Below are 25,921 nucleotides of genomic sequence, written 5' to 3' on the forward strand. Positions count from 1 at the left end.
CTTCCTTTTGTGTTATGTTCTATAGACTGCAGTCTTGCAAATACAGGACTGTTTTGTTTTTATCTTGCCTAAGCTGCTCAGGCAGCATCTTTCTGCTGAAGAGTGATGCAAAAAAAGTTTTTTTAAAATATATATATATATATATATAGACAACTCTCCCCCAATCTAAACATTAGTGTTCTATTGCACACCTCTCATTCCTAGCGGAAGTTTCATGAAACATGCTGACCAGGAACTGCACCTTTTCTCTGAACAGCCTATCACTTCTTTGTCCATCCAAGACTTCCTAAAGACATTATTTGTAAAGGAGGGACGGTATCTCCCCCTGCAGTTTTCGTATAAATCTACTAAACTGTTTCATTTAACTCTTCTAAACTATTGGTGGCAAAACGTGGAGCTACACTGCAATGCATGGAAACTGCCACTGCCTTTTTGGTGGCTTGGCACATGACAAACAGGCCCAACAGTTCAGGAGCTGAACTTGGCTCGAGGCTGCGCAAATATAAATACCGTACAAGAGCCGTGTTACCTTAACGTTCTCGGGGATATGGAGCTGCTGTCGCTTCTCGGTCAGTCGTTTCATCACGGCATCCATGGTTTCTTCTACGGAGGGGCTCGGGGGAGCTCCAGCTGTGTCCTGCTTCACAGTCTCCTTGGAGCTCTCCTGATGAAGGTTCCTTTGAGTTGCTTTGAGGGGGCAGCTTTGTTCTTCTGACAGTTTGAGTTTCAGCTCTGGGAGGAAAATTCCCAGGATACAAATGAGCAACCACTCGCAACACATTCCTTCTGCCACCACAAAATGTGCACGCACACACACACACACACACACACACACACACACACCATCACCACACTGAGCTGGATTGCTCACATACAACCCTTACAGGTGACCCATAGAGTAAAATGCAATCCCCCATCCATATATAAAGGTAAAGGGACCCCTGACCATTAGGTCCAGTCGTGACCGACTCTGGGGTTGCGGCGCTCATCTCGCTTTATTGGCCGAGGGAGCTGGCGTACAGCTTCTGGGTCATGTGGCCAGCATGACTAAGCCGCTTCTGGCGAACCAGAGCAGCGCACGGAAACGCCGTTTACCTTCCCGCCGGAGCAGTTCCTATTTATCTACTTGCACTTTGACGTGCTTTTGAACTGCTAGGTTGGCAGGAGCTGGGACCGAGCAATGGGAGCTCACCCCGTCACAGGGATTCGAACTGCCGACCTTCTGATCGGCAAGTCCTAGGCTCTGTGGTTTAACCCACAGCGCCACCTGCGTCCCTCCGTCCATATATGGTAGCTCACAAAACGTGTGTTAAAACTCCTGGTTTTAAGAACCTAAAAAGATCCCTGCTGATTCAAATCAAAGTCCAGAACCCTGTTCTCACAATGGCTACCCATTTGCTTACTGCATTTGGGAACCCTCCTCCTCATTCTGCTTTTGAGTGTGGCCCTGGATCCTCGCTCCCACATCCTGCCCTTGCGACACGCCTCTGATGCATCGACATCAGTAGACTAAAACAGACTTAAATCACTCCAGCTTCCCGCAGGAAGCTCTGCATCTGAATTCCACCTGCTGTGGCCATTCTGAACTTTGCACATGCCTTCATAATAATTCTGTTCTGTAGCACACAATAATATTATTTCTGGGGAAATAAGTTTTTAAAAAAAACCAAGATGACTCCAGTTGAAGGAATGATATGCAAGGAGAAGCCAAAGCTGAGACTGCTGACTAGTAAACTTAAATATACTTGCTTACCACACACACACACACACACACACACACCCCTCTACAATCTTGGCTCCCAAACTATGGGAGTGCAAGAAAAAATGGGGAAAGCACCCCAAATGAACAAGATAAAAAGGAAAATAGACCCCAATGTTCACTGATGCAAATCTCTTAAAGTTCACTGTCTTTTGGACAGCTCCTTTAGGAGCTACAATGGTACCTCAGGTTAAGTACTTAATTCGTTCCAGAGGTCTGTTTTTAACCTGAAACTGTTCTTAACCTGAAGACCACTTTAGGTAATGGGGCTTCCTGCTGCTGCCGTGCCGCCGGAGCACAATTTCTGTTCTCATCCTGAAGCAAAGTTCTTAACCCGAGGTACTATTTCTGTGTTAGCGGAGTCTGTAATCTGAAGCGTGTGTAACCTGAAGCGTCTGTAACCCGAGGTGCCACTGTACGATGATTAGGTTACTTGTCCTGATTTATTCCACTTATTTTGCAAAAAAACCAACCTCATCTGTCTCATCATGCAGCATAACCCTCATTCTTAATTGAAGAAAAAGTATGAAGTGGACGTGATTTCCTTCTGGTTGGGATACAGCTTATAATGGAAGCGTAAGAAACTCACACTCAAGGGAATATCCGACACTCACAACTTAACAGAATGGGGGGAAATTAAGTGTTTTAAGCAGTTTGTTAACAGAGGATCAAACGCATCACTTAAGTATGAGTGTGTAAAAGGTATCAGTGTAATGAAGCTATTAGCTCAGCATTAACTTCATTAGTGTTGCACTCTGTGGCACTGAGGGAGATCAATGACGCTGCTATTTAAAATTACAGGAAAAGGGATGGAATCTAGCAAGCCTTATTTCCATTCAAGCCCCATTCATTTCATTGAGGCTTCTACAGGAACAGCTCCTGGCAGACTGCACTTTAAAGGGCAAATCTACACTGCCAGCTTACACAAGGCTTAACCCAACTTCCTTCTCCCTAGAGAAAACTGAGGACTAGGGTAGTGGGGCTGGGGTATTGCTAAAGTTCCTAGGATGCTTTCAGGGAGGTGATGGCTGTTAAGGCTTGGGTAAAACCAGTTTTGTGTATTCTATAGCAGTCCTGTGCACCTCTCCCAGATGTTGCAGGACTACAACTCCCATCATCCCTGAACTTTGTCCATGCTGGTGGGGGATTATGGGAACTAAAGTCCAACAACTGTCTACTCCTGCTCTTAGGAAATTACCGTATTTTTTGCACCATAACACTCACTTTATTCCTCCTAAAAAGTAAGGGGAAGTGTCTGTGCGTGTTATGGAGGGAATGCCTACGGGTGGCATGCCTATGGATTTTCCTCCTCTAAAAACTGCGTGCGTGTTATGGTCAGGTGTGTGTTATAGAGTGAAAAATACGGTAGTTGCTTTTCTGGTAAGGTTCAAGACAATATTAAATATCGGACTTTCAGCATTTAGCTGAATTTGACCCTCCTTCAAGCCCTGGTGAGAAATGACTCCGAGTGCTAAAACAACAATCATCATCATCATCATCATTTATTATTTATACCCCGCCCATCTGGCTGAGTCTCCCCAGCCACTCTGGGCAGCTCCCAATCAGATGTTAAAATCAGTAACAGCATTAAATATTAAAAACTTCCCTAAGAAGCATTTTCCCCCATGTGTCTTCCACCAGATTTATTGGTGAAAGAGAAATGACCTATCCTACAGACTGCAGCTGATAGTTGTGTGTACCTTTAAGCTGTTTCCGACTTTTGGCCAAGTCGTTCATCCATTTCATTACTTCAGGATTCGATATTTTGTCAGCGTGAGAAGGCTGGACAGGAAAGAACAAGGGGGAAACCAGGTGGTTAGACTGTGGCTGTTGTTATTCATACAGCTCTCATTATTAATGGGCAAAGTTGCCCACATACATTCTGCATTTATTAATCCAGAATATATAATGTTCCAGCTGACATCTGGATTGTGGTCCAGGCTGGGTCAAAAGTAACTTGACTGCCAAACTCTGTTATACACTGATGGCATCCAAACTCCACTAGAGTCTAAATGGCAAAAATGACTTACCGGCCCTTTCACCAGCCTCTATAATAAGACTGCACATTGCTTCTCCCTAACCTTGCTAGTGCCCAGGTGACTACTGGCTCTTTTTGCTTAACGTGGCAAGTGTATCTGATAACCAGCACCTGAGTATTTGTGACATCATTGCTTAACTAGCCCAGACCTTTATGAGGTCACTTGTAGTTATGAGGTCACTTGCAGCCATCAACACTAGTGACTACCATGTCTCTCACCGACATAAATACTAGTAAAGCAGATTTGCATCTGCTTTGGACCCAGGAAACAACAAGAAAGAAACATAATTTAATCCAGGCACATAAACACTGTGACCCAGCAAGTCAAATGCAGTCTCATCCACCTCATCAAACACCACAGAAACAAGGTGGTTTCTCACCCGATAATTCTTCTCTTGCTCAAATTTTTCTTCATATTTCCTGATTTTCCTCTTAAGACTTTGCAGGTGCTTTGTGAGTTGTGCTATCGTCTGTGGCTCTTTGCAGTCATCACAGCTACCTCTGGAAGAACTTCTTGGCCTACAAAGGTAGAAGTTACGAAAATGTCCTAAATGTGAAATTGCTTTGCAGGATTAGGTCTACAACTGCAATGGAGTGATGGGACTCTAGTGGAGGTGGGGGGGGGGGCGTTAGACCATGAAGGAGGGTGATGGGGGAGGGATAATAACAGAGAGAAGGAGAAACGGAGGAGTGGTCTGGCCTGGTCTGGCCTGCTTGTTCCTTGAAAAGCTATGGAATCTGCTGAAAGCAGGAAGTGAAGCTTTTCATGGAAATGAGGACAGTCACCTGCTAATGTCTTTCTATGTGTGTCTGTGCTGGGACAGAAGAAAGGAATACAGTGGGGATGGGAACCTGTGACCTTCCAGAGGTTACTGATGAGAGGTTACTCTCATCGTCCCTGACCATTTGCCTGTCAGGAGCTCATCCTACACTCAAGTAGGACCCTGGTAGAGTCACATGCCTGACTGGCATGTTCTCCCCCTCCTGGTCATTCATTCGGGAGCTTCAAAAGCTTTCTTCAGCCCGAACATCAAAGTGACCAATGCCAACAGACATCAGCACACTTAGGGATCCACAGAGTCTTTGCAGCTTGCGTAACAGACCTCAGCAACTCAGCATTTTGGCTGATCTACTTTATTTACCTATCAACACACACGGAGCACTGCAACATGGCTCCCTCTCTCTCGAGCATCAGACAGCAAAGATAAAGAACATAGGACACTAGTCCCACTCCACAGAACTCAGTAACACAAACATCCTGTCTCCGTCACCTCCCACTTTGTGGAGTCAAAACATACACCGTTATGAGATAGAAAAAAATCCCATGACTGCAATCATGGAACAGGAATTCTACCATGGCCATGCTGGCTGAGGAAGATGGGGATTTGGAGGGCACCAGGTCTCCCCACCCCTGAAGAATCAGGAAAGTGAAGAGGAATAAGACAGAGCATAAGACAGAAGGATGATCTCCACTTGATCCAGCATTGGCCCTCAGTTGGCTAGAGCGATGGGGATGCCCAGGAAGGGGAACAAATGATCAGTCCAGGGCTCTCCAGCAGTATCTGAAAGCACCTAAGATTTTTAAAGGGACTGCTCAGACATGTGGCAGTGCTATTCTCAGATTAGATTGGCAGAGGGACAGTATTTAAGGGTCATCAATGTATATTTAAATTTGTTTTTAAGTGTTTGTTTATTTAATTAAAAACAAACCAAAACACCACTTCTCCCAATATTATTATTTCACTTCCTCTTGAGAGAACCCAGCTCTCCCTTTAGCATCCTAGGCCAAGCTCGTTTGCACTGCATGCCTCTTGCATACTCACCGTACAACAGATAAAAATAGGAACACATTTTATAACATCTCTGCTCTTTTACCATGAACCTCTGCCTCAGCCCCACAGTTCTGATGCTTCTATTCAACATGGTCCATGATGTATCCTTTTACTCTGCAATAGCCTGCCTATTACAGGGTTATTATAAAGATTTCACCTAGATAATGTATATGAAGCACTTGGGACACTTGAAAGTGTTATGCAAATATATCACGTATTATCAGTGCTTTTTTTCTATTTAAAAAAATGTTTAGGGGTACTCTCATTTTCCTACTCATATTGAAATACTGCCCCTCAATGAGACCAAACTTAGATTCACAAAATGTTTAGGGGTGTGTGTCCCCCCCGAAAAAGCACTGCATATTATTGTTATTATTAGCCAAGATTATGCTTGTGGCACAATTAAGCTCATCTATTTTATCTTTAAATAAATGGCTGCTATCAGCCATTCAAAACATATCTCAGCAGTGTGCATGTGTGTGCACACAGAGTAATTGCACTGTAGCTGAGCATTTGGGGGGCTAGCCGTACTCCAAACCTAGACCTGTTTAAGTTATTACCTTTCCCCAGAGAACACTGGGAATTGAGGTTCTGTGAGCAGGGGGCTAACAAAATTCTCACCACCTATACCAAACTACAATTCCCAGGGTCATTTGGAGGAAGTTTCCACTTGTTTCACTCTGGCAGGGTTATCATATCGTAGAGTTGGCAGGGACCACGTGGGTCATCTAATACAACCCTCTGCAATGCAAGAATCTTTTGCCCAAGGTGGGGCCCGAACCCACAACCCTGATATTAAGAGTCTCATGCTGAGCTATCCCCACATCATTATCATTTGGTGTTTGCTATTTAATAGGTGGGAGGAAAGCATCAGATATATATTAGAGAGAATATATATATGCCACGCAGAGGCAGCCCTGGGAAATAAACCATGTCTTAGCTTACATCATGAACAGTTGAGCACTTGGTGGAGAAGGAGCTGATTCAGGGTCTAAATTAAATCTCTGGCTTTGGCTAAAAATAGAGCAGCGAGGAGACAGCAGAGGATTATCTCCATCAGTAATGTGATACAGCAGCCTGCTGGTCCCTAAGGAATGGTGGTCTTCATGTCCATTGTCTGCATCTGCCTGGCCCTCTTTGTAGACTTGTGCAGGCTCTGCAATGACAAGATGAATTTAACAGGCATTTAGAAGGGTAAAGCTCATTAGCTGCACACGTTAAAAGAGCCTCCAGTGCTCCCTGGAGAAAGTTGTGACATAACATAGCGGAAAAGGGATGTAAGCATATACCAAGAGAAGGTTGTGCACATCAAAAATAGTTTAAAAGAAAAACTTTAAAACTGACATCCTAACAAACTTACCGGAAGGAAGTCCTAAGGAACCTAGTGGTATCTAATTCTGAGTTAACATGCTTAGGGCAAGGCCACATGGTAAATATTGGAAGAATAAATTGCCAGTTGCATGCAAAGATGCTGCTTGGCTAAAGAGACTGAGGAATGGCCATCCCTCAGTGGACTGGAGTCAGGGTTGACATGAATGAAACTTACTAGCAGCAGTAAGGCATAAGTGAATAAATCTTTCTATTACACTTCCTGAGATAATCGTTTTCTCGCACTCTTAAAATACTATGTGTTCATGAATCCTGACGCGACACTAAAAAGATTATATGCTAGCTATATTAGGCAGTCCTTGGGCCTAAGTAGCTCCCTATAAAGAGATGAATGGGACTGCCTACATCCACCAAAGAACCTCTAAAGTAGGGTTGCCAAATTTTGAAGAGCAAAAAAGGGGGCACATTTGCCGACTTCTTCTTTTAACTAGGGATCGCTATTATGACTACCCATGAAAAGGAGGACATGCCCTGGAAAAAAAGAGGACAACCCTACTTTAAAATGGGTTGTATGACTCTTTTCAAAATATTACAAAACATCAAACAAATGAGCTGTGTAATAATAAAATGGGGGGGGACCTTTTTACCCCTATCGGTTTCTTTCAGAGCACGCAAAGCCTAATTTTTATCTAAAGTTAAAACAGCTGGATCAAAACAATTTATTAGGCTAAATAGATGGCATTTGCAATACATGTATTTAGTAGTAGTAGTATTTATTAGATTTTTATTGCACCCTTCCTCCCAGTAGCCCATAGTGGCAAACAACAAAACAAACTCGCTCTCTGGCTATATATATATATAAGGATTAAAGAGCTTGCAAGCTTCTAATAAATCTCTTTAAAGGGGGGAAAACACACACTAATGAATAGTGCTGCATTCTGGCAGACATCATGAGGAGTGAATCTGACCTAGTTTTCTTTCCCCTGACTTCTAAACTGTATTGACTGACAGCTTCTATAATTTATGATCATGGATCAATCGCCACTCACACAATCAACCCAAGATAGATTTTATATTTACATTAAAAAGAAAGGGCAAGTTTTCCTTTTCATATAAAGACTGCCTATTGTTAACATTCTAGCTGGTCTTTAAAAGATGGAGTATGGGGTGAACCAGCACTTTGACACTTGGGGTGCATATGTATTTTCCTGGGAAACTATGCTTGTGTGTTTAATCATAAACAGATCCATATACCTGAGATGAGAGATAAGTGAGCTAAGACCTGTAGGAGCAGTTTGTACACTATGCATAGGAAATAACAGGGACACAATATTGACATTACAGAACAACACATCATGGAGGCCTGAATCCAGAAATTATTGCTATTCTCTCCACCAAACAGGTGCTCCACATTTCAGTTTGGTCATTCAAAGGTGGAGAGGGAGAGGGAGAAGGAAAAAGAGGGTACTTGGAATCCACCCCCCTTTCGACACACACAAAGCTGATAGCACCGTGGTTATGCACACATCTGTGCTTCAATACATTTGATTGCCCAAGTTCAGCAAGGAACCACAGTGTAAGCAGCATTGCAGTTTCCTACCCAGTAGTACCTTTGCACCTGTGCAGGGTTCGGTCCAGAAGAGGGTCCACAGACAGACACTCATTTGTCTGCACAAGACAACCTTGCTGCGTTGTGAGCTGTGCTCTGCTTTACATGCATTCTTAGGTAAAAACTTTTATTTTGCCTGCTCAGCTTTTAATCCTCTGCAGCCAAAAGCACCTCACCAGACAAGCCAGAATGGGACACCTCTCCTGTTTCTGCAGTCCCAAGAAAGGGGTGTTGAGTTTCGCCAGCACATGTGATTGTGGATTTACAATCCACCTGTGGCTAACCTGTGGCCCTCCAGAGGTTGTGGAGTTCCAACTCCCATCAGCCATGTTGGGAGCTGCAATCCAGCGTGAAGCGGACTTTCAGCCAGACCTTTGGCTGAAAGATCTGGGAATTATGCAACTGCAGAATAGTTGCTGTGAGCTGTACACAATGTAGATGCTTGCATGGCATCCACTTTAAACCGTTCTGTGGGGTGAGACAAAAGCAGTTGCCCCACGGAGGCAGTCCATGCAGGTAATATTTTATGGAAGCCTAACATATGCTCCAGCCATAAATCTGCTTCTTCAAATAGGTTTGTGATCAGAACATGTACAGAGAAAGCAGGTCTTCCACAACAGGCTCCCCACATGGTTGAATTCACCCTGCCAGCCACACGCAATGACCTGCCGGCATCTGACAACCGCCCTGTTATTGCAGAACCAGGCTGGAAGCAAAACCAAGCATACGTGACTGGTAACTGAACAACAAGATCATTTGCAAGCTGTGCAGCTCTGTATTAAGGCAAGGCTAATCAGGTTGGGGCAAAGGGAGGAATTGGCTTCTTATGACAAATATTGTACCCTCACTTTTGTATATTCACATGACTTTTCTTAACTGATTTAATGGCCCGGCCCTAAGTTTGGTTCAAGTGGCAAACAAATGCTTAGGGTGAAATCAACTCCCTCAGCACAGTGGCCACAAGCCATTTTGTTACGCTCCAATTATACGAAGATCAAGATTGGGGTTATTTTCCTTTATTTTATATATCCTGAACTTTGATGCAAAGCTTTTCCAGTGAGATCTGTGCCTCCTAGCTCATGAACAAGAGAAGTCCACAATTCTCAAAACAGGGAAGTGCAGGGAAGTTGCGGGTGGCCAGGGGGAAAATAAAATCCTTCTAGTTCCAGTGCAACTTAAGAATAACTTACAAATGTACTAGCCCTGGAACAATGATCCTCATGGACACGAGAGAATGAATTCAGGGAAGATGTGCATTGGCTGCTTTTGAATGTGTGTGAGCTGGAGCAGCCAACGGCCTACCCTCCAAATGTTGTTGAACTACAACTCCCATCATCCCCAGTCAGCATGGCCAATAGTTAGAACTATAGTCCAACATCTGGGCAGCATTACATGGGCTATGCCTGGTGTGTGGACTGAATTTTGCCGTATCAGAGGAAGGCCGACCTTGAGCACGGAGGACGGTGGCTTCTTTCTTTCATCTCAAATTGATCTACTCAGCAATTTTAAAAGCAGAGTGGCTTGGGTCTCTTTTATATATCTTAAACCAAGACAAAATAGGGGATGCTGACGGAAGCAGCTGGATGCATCTTCCTTTCTTTGACTTAATTGGGGCACATCTAATGAGGATCTCTCTAGCCCTCGAGAGCTATAGAGTTTTTGCACCAGTGGCTTTTAAGGATGTGAAATGCATCTCAAAAGGTAGAACTGCCAAACTAATTTGAGAGATTCTTAGAAAGAGATGGGTTAGCCTCTGCAAAATGACCGAGAATAAAAAGCTTTTGAAATAAGCTCTTTTGCTACAGTCACTTTATTTATCTATAAAAATTACCTTGGGATTAGGCCATGTAATACTGACCCATTTGCCTTAATGGAGACCACACACGGTCTGCAGATTTTAAGCTTGCCTATAACTCATCTGCTTGCTATACTGGTCTTGCTAACTATGACCCACTTTCATGCACAGTGAATTGCCTTCTGCCTGAACCCAGGAATCCATCTCATGCCATCTGCGTGATTACAAGCTCTGAATTGACAGAAAAGAATCCCAAGCTTCAAATCCATTTATTTCCAACAGTTGATTTTGAGCGAGAGAGGAAAGGGAAGGAATGAACAAAACAAAAAAAAGGATGCACACACAAAAATAGTGTGTTTGATAAGCAAGTCATTGGTGATGAAAATTAATGTGTAGCTTTTAAGTCTTCCACTTGCTCTGCTCAGGCAATCAATCTGCAATCAATAACAGAATGGGGAAATCAACAATGGCCTGGCAAAAGTGTGCGAGTGTGTGTGTTGGAGTTGGGGGAACACAGGCAACAGACTAACAGTCACTGAAAAAGAGCACATGTTAGCACAATCCAAACAGCAGAACATATCAGAAGTGAAATGGCTGGAAACCTACAAAAACCACTTTTGTGTGAAAATGAAGGAACTGGCCAAATTTAAGACAGTGCTCTTCCCCAAAGTAATCAGTATTTATATGAATCAAAACACAAACAAAATGGCATTTGGCTTTCCTTCATTTCTCCTCTCACAATCACGTGTGTGTGTGTGTGTGTGTGTGTGTGTGTGTGTGTGTGTGTGTATGACTGTATTAACTTTTATTTAATCAATAATAATAATAATAATAATAATAATAATAATAAATAATAATAAACACTTGTGCCCCCAAATTATGCCTCAGCCCTCCGTGCTGTTTGAAGGGGGGGCTGCAATTTATTAGGTCACGATGTATGCCACTGAGTTGCCTCTATAATCAGAAACAAGGACAGCCCATTAACAAATACCTTCTCTTACCTCCACAACTCTCCCCATCAACTTGCACACTGCTGGTTGGGATCGATGAAGCGACTGGGTCCTTTGAAGCCGGCAGCTGTGGTGTTTCTTCCTGGTTCGGCAGAAATGCAGAGCAGAGGTCAGTTTCAAGGGCTTGCAGCTTCAGCAAAGAATTCTGCAGGCAAAAACAGAACATTGGGATAGATGGAGAGCGAAGGAATGGCAAGGATCAAGTCTTCAGCTCCTTGGGGCTGTCTGCAGGAAAGGCTGCTCCTCCTCGCAGCTCAGGAAAAGTGAATTAACTGCTTAGACATGCCATACTCCTTATGCGCCTTCGTTTCCTCCATCTATTTAACTGATCTGGCTTATTTATGACACAAGGGAAAGATCATCTCATCAGCAAAAAAGAAGAAAAGATTTGTTCCTGAAAGCCAGTCTGAGAAGCTGGAGGCTTTGCTCTCGGAGCAAAAAATGCCATGTAAGGATTTCACAGGTTGTGCTGATTGCGGGGCCCAGTGGCATTAAGCCCCTCCCCCTTTTCCATTCATAAAAAAGGGGGAGAATAAAATCCCTCCATAGAATATTGTGCAATACATTGCAGAAAGCAAAGGGTTACATTTCTAGGCTCCTCTTTTTTTTTCTTTTTTTCTTTTTGGAAAAGTGGGTTGGCTTTTCATTTCCCATCCTGCACCAGGGCAAAATTAACAGATCTTTGTCATTCACTGCAAACAAATCAATGACGGCAAAGGCTCTTTATCTCTTAGCAGCTCCTCCAGCTCCTGTTTCACGCTTGATCCATTTCTCATTCCCAGTCTTGAATACTGTACAGAGTGCAATATTCTAGCCGCATAATCTGATACAAGCATCTTGCTGGGATGCAAGCATTCCCACAGGCCTAATCATTCATGGACTGAGGAGGTGATGGAAGTCCGTGTGAAGGCCATGAAAGTACAATTTCTCCCCCCACACCCCCAAATGCAGGGCAGAACACAAAAGAGTTCATACCCTCTGAGCAGTTAACAATCCAAGATAAAGCAAAATGAGGAGAGCTTGTCAACCCTAAGGCATAAACGAGCATTGCTCCAAAAATGTGTGACCTCATATTTCTACAGCTTACATTTGATTTTAATTTGATTGATTGATTGATTTGCATTCATACCCCAACTCTACAGAGCTCAAGGTAGCAACCACAGTTCTTGGCTTCCCGATTTTACACTCACAACAACCCTACCAGAAAAGTTAAGCTGAAAGACAGTGACTGACCCAAGGTCACCCAGGGAGCTTCACAGCTGAGTGGGGGCTTGAACCCTTGTCTCCCAAGGCCCTCATCCAGCAATCTAACCACTATACCACACTGGCTCTTAAACTGCAGACAGGCAAGTGACAGCCCAGGGAGAGGGGTACAGGAGCTCAATCCAGCAATATCTTTATCCGAACCGAAAACCTCTTACACTGTGTGCAAATATACCCTCAACTAGAGGTGGAGTTCAATTTTGTTTGCATTATAATGAGAAATCACCTAATCTGCATTTCCTGACCCTTATGTGAACCGAAACCCAGGTATCCTTAGAAATTCACACTTCTCAGAATTTTGTGATACAGTTCTATCACTAAACAGTGTGTGCAAAAATGTGTGTATCTGTAGAAAGTATATATGAAAATGCAGATTTTAGTGAAAATGTGCAGAAATGTGTTGTTACATTAGTGAAAAATGTTTGCAGAGATGTGTTATATTAATGAAAATTGCATTAAAATGTGTTTATTAGGAGAAATTCACACTAAAGCACCAGTAAATTTTCATGATTCTTTTTTTAATGCAAATTGCTGGAGAAATGTGGAGAACTGGATTTAAGAATGGAAAAATGAGAAACCAAGAGAAACCAGCATGGATAAGATTCATCCATCCCTACCCTACACCAATGTTTCTCAGACTTCTGATAACTGCCAGGTGTTTTCTGAATCAAAGCTGGAAGAGACACTTCATGTATTCCTCTTGGGGGGGGGGGAGAAAAAAAGTTTAACTTTTAGAGTGTGCAAATGTGACAAATGCACACCCTCACAGGAGTTTAGCTTCTGGGTTTCTGCATGAAGCACTTGCCCTGAAAGTACCTCCTTCTCCTCCTCAGGCAAATAACCTATGCCCCTTCTCTGCACCGGGAAGAACTGAACAAACCAAACTGCATTCTACACCAAAGACTTTGGTCCATCACCCATCCAGCAGAGGCAGACGGGAAGAAGGCAAGGCCAGAACATTCAGCATTAGAACTTCCCTCATCCAGAGATACAGGGGGGCCTTTGGCTCATAGGAGCGTTAAATGATTTAATTCATTTTGTTTCAAGAACTTCTATGTTGCCTTTCATCAGGCAGGGAGGGCATTGTTTCCAGGGCAAGGTGCAACGCCGTAAAATAACTAACAACCCAGCAGAAAAATTTGAAGCAACGTAACACAATCTACAGAGGGTATATCCACAGCATAACCTAAAATGCTTCTTCATGGATCACTGCCTTGCCATGGCTAAGGGGCTTGAATAACTCAGAGAAGCTATGAGCAGGGCCACCCAAGATAGACAGGTCATAGTGGAGAGTTTTGACCAAACGTGATCCACCTGGAGCAGGAACCGGCAAGCCACTCCAGTATCCCTGCCAAGAAAACTCCATGGACAAAGACAACAGGCATATAAAAATGCTTAGGTGAAGGAGAAAAAAATCTTCCATCTGGAATATAAATAGTATTAATTTAGGCACTAGTTGGGTTTCTGTGGGGAGCTCCTTTAAGTGCATACCACAGCCAAAAATGCCCTTTCCCCTTCCCACCCTCCAAACTAACTTCTGGTGATGAGGGCACCCAGAAAAGGGGATTGGTTGCAGCGGCGTAGCATGGGTTGTCAGCACCCGGGGCAAGGCAAGTAATTTGCGCCCCCTAACCCGTGGATTTGCGCCCCCTAACCCTAACCCCCAGATGTTGCGCCCGGTGCGGCCCGCCCCCCCTGCACCCCCCACGCTACGCCACTGATTGGTTGGTAACTGGGGTTGTGGTCACTGACCCCTAACCTCTCTCCAGCACCATCTGTTTGTGGGGAGCGTTGCTTCCTATGTGACTTTGAACCCATATAGTGTGGGGTTCTAAGTCATGCAAGGAGCCCACCTATATAGAGAACGCACACCACTTCAGATCTCTTCCCTCCAATGGGTGATGTGTAGAGAAACCAGCAAGGGCAGTCCTGCAGTCGTAATACTGCAAGAGAGGATGTTCAAATGGGGATTGATGGAGCAGTCTTTCTCTGCCATTACTTATCTTCCCATTGGAAATCCCCACTAAACTTCTTACAAACCATAGAGCTCCCCAGAACGGTTTGCACATCACTGCCCTGGGAGGCAACAAGAGAATAAGCAGGGATATGTCTGAAATATCTCTCTCGTTTGGCTGACCAGACAGAAGCAATTAACTCCTTCATCAAGAGGAAAATACACTCCTCAATTTAGAATAATCCTACATATATATATTTGTTCCGTAATTAACAGCTGGCATTCATTACTAACTATGGTACAAAACTGCCCAAGCAGACTAATGTGTTAAAAACTGGGTGGTCAGTGCTGTTTTTAGCAATGCCGATGCTGTAATATACTCATCTTTAGAAAAATTAAATCAGCTCTAAATATATATTTTCCCCATCTGTTGCAGGCATGAGGTTTCCAGCAGATTTCCAGCTACTGTTGAGGGATTTGAAATAAAAATATATTTTTAAAAAATATATTTTTAAACATGACCTTGATAGCGACTTGGCATACAGAACCAATATAAATAACTGCAAAGCGTCAAGTCTGAAATCTCTCATTTCTTACTGTTTCCTCTTTTCAGGGGGATGGGCCAATGAAGTGCTATTGAAAGGTGGAGGAAAGCTATTCCAAAGGTGTAAAGGTAAAGGTAAAGGTACCCCTGCCCGTACGGGCCAGTCTTGACAGACTCTGGGGTTGTGCGCCCATCTCACTTAAGAGGCCAGGGGCCAGCGCTGTCCGGAGACACTTCCGGGTCACGTGGCCAGCGTGACATCGCTGCTCTGGCGAGCCAGAGCCGCACACGGAAACGCCGTTTACCTTCCCGCTGGTAAGCGGTCCCTATTTATCTACTTGCACCCGGAGGTGCTTTCGAACTGCTAGGTTGGCAGGCGCTGGGACCGAGCAGCGGGAGCGCACCCCGCCGCAGGGATTCGAACCGCCGACCTTTCGATCGGCAAGCTCTAGGCGCTGAGGCTTTAACCCACAGCGCCACCTGCGTCCAAAGGTGAACCCTTGGGAAATAAGCCATTTTTCTAACGTGCACATTTACCTCATATGCCTGAGCCACAAAAGCATTAAGAACATAAGGAGGGTCTTGCTGGATCAACTAAAGGCCTCTCCGGTCCAGCATGGCATTTCCCACAGCAGAACGTCAGATGCCTCTGGGAAGCCATCAAGCATAGCATGGCCACAATTGCATTCTCCTGCTATTTCCTAGAAAACGGTATTCAGAGGAATGGCGTCTCTCAACCTGAAGGTTTAATATCAATCACTTGAAGCCTTTGGCAAGACTTATCATTCCTCCTCCTACCCCGATTCGCTGATAAAAGTTGGCAGCTCCAGACCTTGAGAGGAACTACGCTTAAGGAGCTGTGTACAAGACAAAAGTCTACAAAGGAACAACTCTTTCCCTCACTGCAGCACTATGGAGGGAAAAAGTAACTTGTAGCAAAATTCTGTTTTCTTTATAACTCTTACAGCACAGTCCTACTACTCGTGTTTGTTCAGAAGCAGGTCCCACAGCATTCAGCCAATATCCCACAGCCAATATGTGCGCTTAAGATTGCAGGTCTTTAAAAAATGCTTTATTTTGGTTTCTAGATATATATTTTTTCAAATCTTAAATTAGGTTCTCCACATTTCCACCTCAGGAAAATTCATCAGCCCTTTAGTGTGGGTATCTCCTAATATAAATACGTTTGTGTGCAATTTTGCCTTACATTCATATATTTACAGAGCAGTTTTCTTAATATGATGTCCTCCACGGTATTTTCAACAATATATCCATTTCTATTTACACTCCAAAAAACGAAGGGATGCATTTTTGAGCATATTGCTTGGTGGAAGAAGCACACTGCAAAATTCAGAGGAGTGTGGATGTCAAAGGATCACTGTCTTTTTGTTGCCCTATTGTTTCGGGAAATGTGAATTAGGTACACTCATCTTTAAATGTGAACTGAATTGAATTCGTCACCCATCCCTAACTTTGACTCCTCCTTTCATTCATTCATCACTACCACTCATGGCTTCCAAAGGTTCCTGCTTCCTGAAATGGCTCCACCCATTTTCCCTCACTGCATTTTATGTTTGGAATGGCCTCCCAGAATGCCTCTGTGTTACCAGCTCTCTTATTTCCTTTAAACCGTCCTCAAAACGCACCATTTCAAGGAAGCCTTTGGATCAACCTCCTGCTCCCTGTATCTTTCTGCAGCTAAGGTCACATCCACACCAACACATTTAAGGCATGTGACTTCTGCCACCCCCCAAAGAATCTTGGGAACTGTAGTCTGTTAAGGGCGCTGGGGATTGCAGCTCTGTGATGACTAAAATACAGTTCCCAAGATTCTTTGCGGGGGGGGGGGACAATCTGCTGTAAATATATAGTGTGCGTGTGACCTAAGCAAAAGGGTATGTGATAGAAATGATAACATGCTCTTCTGTCATTTGTGCAGTCTCTGCTTACCCCTCCCTGTGTTGTTTCCATGTGTCTGTTTTAGATAGCAGGCCTCTTTGGAAAGGGAGCTGTCACACCTGTTCATTTGCATATATGGTGCTAAATAAATTAATAATAATAATATATCTCCCTTCCAGGCTCAAACTGGCCTCACGTTGCCTCTTTCTATGTAGGCTGAATACGGAAGTCTTTGGAAGGACCTCAGAAAGCCAAGTTTAATCAAATGGGTTGTTTTTTTTTAAATAAAGTCAGCACACAATGAAATACGTAACAATGAAAAGGCCATTTCTAATACTAGTCGCTAGACTTTTATTAAACACTAGGTTTTATTTAAAAAACAACAACACACACACAGCATCCTTTCATGGAAAGCAACATTTCAAAAGAAGGAAGGTGGTAGATTCAGAGTCTATTTAGGTGTTGGTTGTGGGGAGTGCGGGGGGGGGGACATCAAAGAGAACACATCTTTGCCTGCCTCTATTTATCCAAAAAGAAATTGCTATGGTTTTTATATGTGATAAACAAGGAAACTGTCAACATCTGTTAAGATGGGAAAAGAAGGGGAGAAAACACTGCCATTTCCAGTCAGCCATTTCCTTTGTGCACAGAGCAAACCAACAGCGGTGAAACACAAAGAGACTCGTGTTTTGTTTGTTATAGGCCACTGCTGAACCAGCTATGCAGAAATTGCTTTATTCAGGCATGGCATAACGGCTATAGCTATTTTTCCTTATTTACTAAAGAAATGTCCCTCTTGCTGATGGGAGATGAAGAACCTGTTTATTGCAAGGACCTCTGGAGGGGAAGTGCATCTCCTCACACAGAACCACCTTATTTTCCCCCAACAGAACTTAATGGGGGGGGTGGGACTTTGTAAATTGAACCGATGTCCACCTCCGTAGCCCTGCCCCTTTGCTTTCGAAGACCCAGCCTGGGTTGTGTCTTTTGGTCACACTGCAACACTGGTAGAGAAACTCTGGCCCTCCAGATGATGTTGGGACTCTCAACTCCCATCAGCCCCAGAGGGGATGGGCAATGTAAAGGAATGATGGGAAGTGTAGTTTAGCAACACGTGGAGGGCCATAGGTCCCCCTCCCACACACACACTCCTTTGCTAGAATATATTCGTGTATGGTGGACCTTTGGAGAGGGATGCTTGAAGAATCTGATCTTTGTTGAATTCTGGTATGAACCAACCTGATACACACCTCCCAAGACTAACACACAGGCTGGAACTTTGTTAGCTGCCAGCTTTCCACACTTCCTGGTTTTTCCAACATGAATCTTGACCCACAGAACACAAAAAAGACAGAATTTCTCAGATGTGCATTTTGAGAGAAAACGCACATAGAAACATGTGTTTAAATTCACATATGAAATACAAATTTGGGCACACGTCTTTATTTAAAATTCAACAGGTTAATGTGGAAACGAGAAAGAAGAGACAAAAGTGGCATGGACTTATTGGCCCATCCTGAACTTGGGAACTGGCTTCCGTAGGTAGGGATGTGACTCTTCTAAGGTTTTTAGACCACACACCAAGCCTGCAAGAAATATGCAGAGCTCTCCAAGTATACAGTTGCACCTTTGAAGTCGAACGGAATCCGTTCCTGAAGTCCGTTTGACTTCCAAAATGTTCAGAAACCAAAGCACAGCTTCTGATTGGCTGCAGGAAGCTCCTGCAACCAATTGGAAGCCGCAGAAGCCCCATCGGACTTTCGGCTTCCAAAAATAGTTTGCAAACCGGATCAGTCACTTCTGGGTTTGCGGTGTTCGGGAGCCAAAACATTCGAGAACTAAGCTGTTTGAAAACCAAGGTATGACTGTATATGCAACTTGGGCTGCAATCCTAACCCCTTTTACCTGAGAGTAAGCACCTTTGAATTCAGTGGGATTGACTTCCGAGCAGACATGGTTGGGACTGCCCCCTTTACTCTGCTATCCAAGCCCCTTGCCAGACCTCCATATTCCATATTCCATTTTTGAAACGACCACAGTTTCCAAGCCACCTAACGGCTTGTTGTACACGAACCAACAAACGATGCATCAGCAGCATGGAGGAGGATGGACACAGCAAAGCACAGCTCCAGGACTTTCCCCACACAAACACAGCAGTAGCAATTCTGTCATCCGTCAGAGAGCTGAGGGTAACTGACAGGCCCTCCTTGCTCTCGCAAGCGACTGAGTGGATAACAAGACCTTCAGCTTCTGACTTTCGTTGTGACAGATTAGCATAGAGGACGTCAGAGAATGAGGCATTTGTTACTCTCTTGACTGCCAACAAATCCACAGAGATCAACGCTGCTTTCAGATGCTTTTTGGGGGTGTGACTATGTGGGCTGTCAGGATGAGGGCTTACACTTCCAAATTTACCACTACATCCCTGGCCCTACATTCTTGGTGCAACTGTGTGAAGCAACTCATCTGAATTATTTGTGCACTTGGCCTACAATCTTGGATTGCTATCGATGGCTTAATGAGCTGCACATTGTCTCCAGTCTAAGCTACTCCACATGATTCTTCTGTCTAGCAGACAGCTCATTTAGACTATAACATTTCTGGACTTCAACTACTGATCCCGGTAAACAACAGACCAAATGGAAAGGCGGATCCAAATAAAGCAGGGAAGGCTCCACAGTATACTAAATTGCAAGAGTGGGCTCTTAAAGGCAACTTGTTCACTTAATGCACGTCAGAATATGATTCACAAGCAGAACTGTGGCAGCAATCACGCTCTTTTCAAAGGCATCATTTTGACTTATATTTCATCCGAAACTCTTTGTTCCATTTAAGTGCTTGCAAAGCAATATTGCGAGAGTCTGCGGAACTGGGTGCAGAAGCATCATTGTCAAGGCAGGATCTATTCTGCAATTACACCACCTAAGCACAGGACTTGTGCTGGGTACAGATGCAAGCAGTAAGAAATCATAAGCTTTCACTTCTTTTTTTAAAACGGATGTTTCCGGCCCTTAAGATAGCTTGAAAGTGGGTGGACGCTGCCTGGCAAAACACCAGATGTTAGAGAAGGGAGAAAGAATAAGACTTCTAGCTATTACAAGATGGATTTCAATACTCTTGGATAGTGCTTTGCCCCCATGAAGAATATAAACCAAGCAAGTGTGCTTTTTTTTTTTAAAAAAAAAGAAGTGTTTCATTAATTCAATTTTGCATTCGATGCCTCTGTGCTCATAACCTAGACTACAACTTTATCCACTACCATTAAGCTACACATATTACAACACATACATAAAAGTGGAGTGTTTCTGAATTTTCTTGCCACCCGTTTTGCTGTACCCTTAAAGAAATGTAGGAGATCTATGAATCTGCCCTTTCCCCACAATTTCTAAGGTCGATAACTGAACGTTTGTTTTGCATTTGCCGATTTCTCACAAAATGAAATACATTTTTATTTGGTGCTGAGAAATACCAGCAAGCCCAGAATGCTGCGTGTGTTATACAAGTTGCAGAACTATAAAGATTTTCTTGGCACTGAATTTAAGTTACCATGGTGCAAGATTTGGATTTTTCTGCTCAAGCTCAATGTCTAGGGTGGGGGACGTACTGTAGTGCCACAGGGACCTCTCCATTTAAAGCAGAGGCTTTTGAGGGTAGATGCACCTGCAGTCTATATACCCCAAACTTCTGAGCCCAAAGCTTCTCAAAGTATATCCCTGGTGGTCAACAAGCTCAATTTAGGGGCTCAATGGAAAGGTTGAGAACAGCTGAGGATATTTATACTTGGCCCTGAACTTCATTTATTTTGATGATGGTGATGGTGGTGGTGGTCAAAGTCAGACTATCAAACTAGCATTAAGTTCCTGGCCTAGGGCCAGTGATTTTCATAATACGGTGCTAGTGCATTCTACTAATTATTCCTTTTTTAAAAATGTACGAGTTAAGGGGGCCCTTTTATGTAGCATGGACTGGGAAGGGCACATAATTTTCATAATACATACCTGGTTTGGTGTTAGTTATGAACTCAGTGCTGAAGGGGGCGGTGTATTTTATTTTTTCTCATTTGTTGCACTATAGAGTACCTTTTTAAAATATGAGTTACCTATATGCTTTTTTGAGGGGGGGAACCAAAAGGTGGGGGGAAGGTGGTGTGTCCTATGAAAAAGAAGTTTGAGAAGTGCTGCTTTGGCCCATAGTGGTCCTGCACCCACAACTGCATTACAGGCAGGGCAAATCTAGAGCAGGGTTCTGTTGTGCCAGATCACTCCTATTTTATTATGCATGCTTGCCACAATGCTGAATCTGGTGCAAATATGCCTTTAGTCAACCTCCTTCATGATGGTAGTCTTGCCCAGGGCAACAGTAGTACACTGTTATGATCATCAGAGCATAAATTCGCTCAGTTATATCCTCTTGGCCTAATATGTTTCCCACTGCCTGATCAAGTAGGCAATCTTATCATTATATTTTAAAAAGCTTCTCAGATTTACTCTTCAGCAACACATTTTGATCCTGCTATTTTGCTAGTCACCAGTCTTGATTTTCTTTCATTATAGTTTTGCCTCTTTTGTTCTTCTACGCTCTGCTATTATCAGCACATAACATCTGCACGTCCTCCCCTCAGCTTAACATGGTCTCTCGTCTACCTTGAGCAATCTTGCCCTTGTACCTTTACAATGCTCTAAGCTTACAAATGCTTCTGCTTTTCAGTTTTCAAAATAGAAACAAACCAGAACCATAAACAAGTAGTGGCAGCTAATTTATCTGCATGCGTGTCACAAGGTGGGTGGCATGGCAACGTATAACACATGGTTTGTATGGTGTGAAATTTCACAAAAGGAGGCCATCCCAGGACTAATTTTGAACCACATGTAATTCAAAACAGCACAAGGGCAACCAAGTTACAGGAGTGCAAAGAAGGGCTTGTCTGCCTGGAGAAACCCATGGTTACTACTGAATCAGACCAAATAGCAATTGGGTGGTTCCACGGATTGCATTTGTTCCAATTCAGCAGTGAAGAGTGGTTTTTCCAGGGGGAAGTTGTGGGGCAAACACAAAACTGCTCGGAAAGCATGGGACAAGCAGGAAAACACTCAGATCCATATTTCTCAGCACAGGACAAGCGGAAGTATGGACGAGCCCAAAGTTTCTCCCCAATTTCTTCAAGGCAGCAGTGCCACCTTCTTAACTGCTAACCAATTGCCACACTTGCCACCAAGCTTTCTGCTTACTCGCTGAGCTTAATACAGGGCTGGCTCTCAAGAGTAAGAAGAGCATTCTACTAGCCAATTACTATCCACTGTGACTGCCTGATGAAGAGGAAGCGGCTCTTTTTGACCCTCCCTTTACTGATCAGCCTTTGTAGCTGACAGACATATAAGCAGCACAAAACAAAATAATTTGTACGGACACCGATCACTAGGCTAAAGGAGTAAGCAGCTATGATGCAAATCTCTGGAATATTCCAATGCATGTAAGAAAAGCAATGCTGTCAATGATGGCCTTTACTCTTTACTAAGTACATGTACATTCAGATCATAATGCAGAACTCCTGCCTCCTTTCAGGACCACTGCACATACTCCAGAATTAGTGTTTCAAAGCAAATGCCTTCAATAAAATTAGGCCGATTCATACATGCATGCACATCCCTTGCACTCTTGATTACTTGGCTGACAATGGAAGCATGAACCAAGCTCACTGAAATCCGACCATTTGAACCGCTGGGACCCAAACACCTGGAAGTGTGGCTCTCCCTATACCAGCCTGCTCATGTCTCTGAGGTCTTCAGAAGATGCTTGGAGATGGCTTGTTACATGGTGATGGGGAAGAGAGTCTTGTTCTCCTGGCTTCCTAGCACTGCAGGCCACAGCCACCTACCAAGAGGGAAGGGGCAGGGTGTGAAAAGCCTGGCACCAGTCACAGGAGTGTTGGACAGGCTCCACCACCACCTGTCACACCACAACAAGCTGCCCGGGCCTCATCCCTCTTCCTTCTTCCTATCAGTAAGCAACAGTGGCCTGTGGTGTTGGGTAGCCAGGACAGTAGCAGACTGGTACCCACACTGCCCCACCAGTCGCTACTGCTTCTCTGTGGAACACCCTCCTCTGATGCACATAACTACAACTGACATTGTTACCATATTGGCCCCAGGTTAATACTTATATTTGTTTGCCCAGGACTTTTAAGGTTTTCACGCTGGTGATGGTTTAGCCTTCCCTGCTATTTTTAAGCTGCCTTTGCTTGTTTTGATGGTGCATAGTATAAGGCTTTGTTGTCTCTTGTATACTTTGGTTGTTACTTTTTATGTTCTGTACCTGCCCTTTTATCTGTACATGTGAAGGTTAAATTATTATTAATAAAAATAATTAATAATAATAATAATAATAAGAGAGAGAGCTGCATTATGCCAAGTAAGACTATTAGTCTATCTAGCCCATTATTATCTATATCTGAAAGCAGCAAAGCAGCTCTCCATGATCTTGGGCAAAGGTGCTTCCCATCACTCATCTCTAACAGATTATCCGTACAGTCATAAAGGGATGCATGGGGGACATGCAAGTGCAAACCGGCCCTTTGGCTCTTTTACTTCCTTAAATAAAGATGCCCACAGCATCCTATAGCAGGCTTTTAAGGTCACTGATAAACTTACCTCACTGAAGTTCTGGAAATGTTCAGTGCCATCCTTTGGTGAAATGAATGCACTCTGATCTGTCCTGAAACATGAAAATTGGGAGGGTAATTGTAGGTGCCACTTTGAAGTGTTTTTAAAGGTGGACTGCCCACCTCAAGAACAAGGACTGGGGCAAGATGGAGAGCCGATTCAGCTTACACATGTATCTTTGTGTGTGCTTGCATGTGTCACAAAGCAACACACTGCAGGAGGAGACCCCACTGTGGCACTGTTAAGAATGCCACCTAGTTTTCCTTTTTTCTAAGGCCCAAACTAGACATGAACCACACACTCATGGCAATTAAGCGAGTGACTTTTTAGCGTAAAAAGCACGCAGAGAGCTCCCTGTGACTTTCCCGGTCCAGATCAGACCCCTGCTGCCTGCTTGTCAGCACTGAGTAGAAAGTTTCCACTGACACCATTAGGAGGATTTCCCTACATTTCAAATAGCAATTGTGGGGCCCTTAATCTAGACTAGTACTGTAGCAAATGGATAAACCACCTTAATCTTCCTGTGCCAGGGTCCCAACCCAGATAGTTGGTCTTGTGTGCACTAGTTAGACTAAGAAAGAAAAAAGAAAGATCCACACAACTGGTACTTGTGTGAATGGCATAGAGACTGGTTTGAACCTTAGAATGTCTTGAAAAAATTGAAACTCGATCCAATTCGTATTTTGACAAGGTGGTGGAATCGTAAGATAGTTATCCAAATAAGTGTGAGATCAATTCCCACTTGAGCAAAAGCAGTTGTTTGTAATGGTTAGTAAGAATACAAAGAACTGAGCAAAAATAACACATTTGTTTTTATTAGCAAACTGAGCAAAAAAACACACATTTGTTTTCATTAGCAAAGTGCCTATCAGTTGCACAGACAGTGCTTACTTTTACCACAGAAGTAAGTGCTTTCAATTAGCTTCTATGAGAGAAAATAATGAAGCATAATTTCAAAGTTGCTGAATTCAGGTTTTCTAAACAAAGAACTTGGGTTACCTTAGCATAGAATTTCATCTTTCAGCTGTGTTTTTTCTTTTTCTAAAACCTTGTTTCTGACGGGAGTAGACCTGCAAAATTTATGATCCGGCAGCCATGTATGGGTTAGCCCACAGGGGGATTAATAAATCGGTTTTTGCTGCCTGTCTGAGACTGGGGAAAAGTGTTAGGCACCCAGGGGAGCACCAACCATGGCTGGCTGGCTATGTCTGACTGAGTGGATAACGAGTTATGCCAGCTTGGCAAACAGAGAAGTGCAGGTGTCCGCCCTGATTTAGAGTTAAACAGAAGTGAACAAGATTTGTTTACTTGGAAGAGAATACCTGGGTTGAAACTTGATGACGGTTTCCTGGTATCTGAATGCCACGTTCTCGGTGTAATCATTAGCCGGCGTTCCCGTTTTCCTCTGACAGTCGGAGAGCCACGGCAATGCATTTCCCATCTCCTGCAATAAACAAACAAGCAAACAAATCGACAAATGCAACCCACTCAAGTAAACAGTGGCCGGACTGGTGTCAGCTGTCTATTTTGGGAGGTGGGAGGGGGGAATGTAAGTGTGTAATCAAAGCTCATCTGGAGAAGGGGAGGAGAAATGAGGGGCCCAAGAAGGGACTGTACTAAACGTTGTCTCGATGCAATGGCAGCAACCTGATGCCAAGATTGTAATGAGGACAGGTGGGGTGGGGAGGAGTCCCCAAGACACATCTGCATGCAGTATCAGTGCTATTATTGTAACTCTCTGTCACTTTCTCATTTTAAAAGAGATTTTGTGTGAAGCTTCTGTTTCAAGCTACCTATATTGTAATGAATTGTTGTTGCTTTTTTTAACACTCTTTGTCTTGAAGGTGTCCTTCCCACATTGACTTATCTGCTACAGAACCCCGTTATATGTGTGAAAATATACATGAGAGGGTGCTGGCCGCACCTGTTGGACCTCACTGTTGCTCCATAGGACGTGAGCATACTTTAGATCAGAAACACCCCATCATTACCCTATATAGTTGTGCGCTGAAAGGGAAGGAGGACCAAAGAGGACAAGTGAATTTCTGAAAAGCTTGCCCACCATTACAATGTACCTCTAAGTTCCTCAGCGCAGTTTGAAAACCAGTTTTGTGGTGCACCAAGGGTTTCTGGTGGTAGGGATAAAGTTTCTGTCCATAATGGGGTTGCTTTAATGCCATAGAGAAGCATGGGCATGCATGAGATTCCCCAGCTGCCACTGGCTGGCCTA

At 43.7% G+C, this 25,921-nt stretch overlaps 1 protein-coding gene and 1 long non-coding RNA gene across 14 annotated transcripts in view; one reads left to right on the forward strand and one right to left on the reverse strand.

The window, feature by feature from the left end:
* Positions 1 to 25,921, reverse strand: part of FAM13C (family with sequence similarity 13 member C) — a gene marked incomplete at its 3' end in the record, with an annotated part of 76,463 nt that overhangs the window by 17,145 nt on the left and 33,397 nt on the right. For 12 of the 13 annotated variants that reach the window (XR_013838697.1, XR_013838698.1, XR_013838699.1 and 9 more), the window contains 7 exons: positions 25,014 to 25,135; positions 23,680 to 23,743; positions 11,364 to 11,517; positions 6,575 to 6,785; positions 4,178 to 4,316; positions 3,460 to 3,541; positions 530 to 732 (listed from right to left, as the gene is read on the reverse strand). Coding sequence is in view for 8 of the 13 variants with exons in the window: in XM_079975676.1 (XP_079831802.1) it covers positions 530 to 732; positions 3,460 to 3,541; positions 4,178 to 4,316; positions 6,575 to 6,785; positions 11,364 to 11,517; positions 23,680 to 23,743; positions 25,014 to 25,135 (975 nt within the window). The remainder of the gene's footprint in view (positions 1 to 529; positions 733 to 3,459; positions 3,542 to 4,177; positions 4,317 to 6,574; positions 6,786 to 11,363; positions 11,518 to 23,679; positions 23,744 to 25,013; positions 25,136 to 25,921) is intronic. The other variant, XM_079975674.1, reaches the window with a different exon arrangement.
* On the forward strand, positions 4,187 to 10,626 carry LOC307215972. The gene is made up of 3 exons (XR_013838826.1): positions 4,187 to 4,324; positions 9,142 to 9,302; positions 10,534 to 10,626. It is a non-coding gene; the product is annotated as an uncharacterized lncRNA (long non-coding RNA).

This window comes from Podarcis cretensis, assembly GCF_951804945.1.
Source record: "Podarcis cretensis genome assembly, chromosome: 5".
NCBI classification, from domain to species: Eukaryota; Metazoa; Chordata; class Lepidosauria; order Squamata; family Lacertidae; genus Podarcis; species Podarcis cretensis.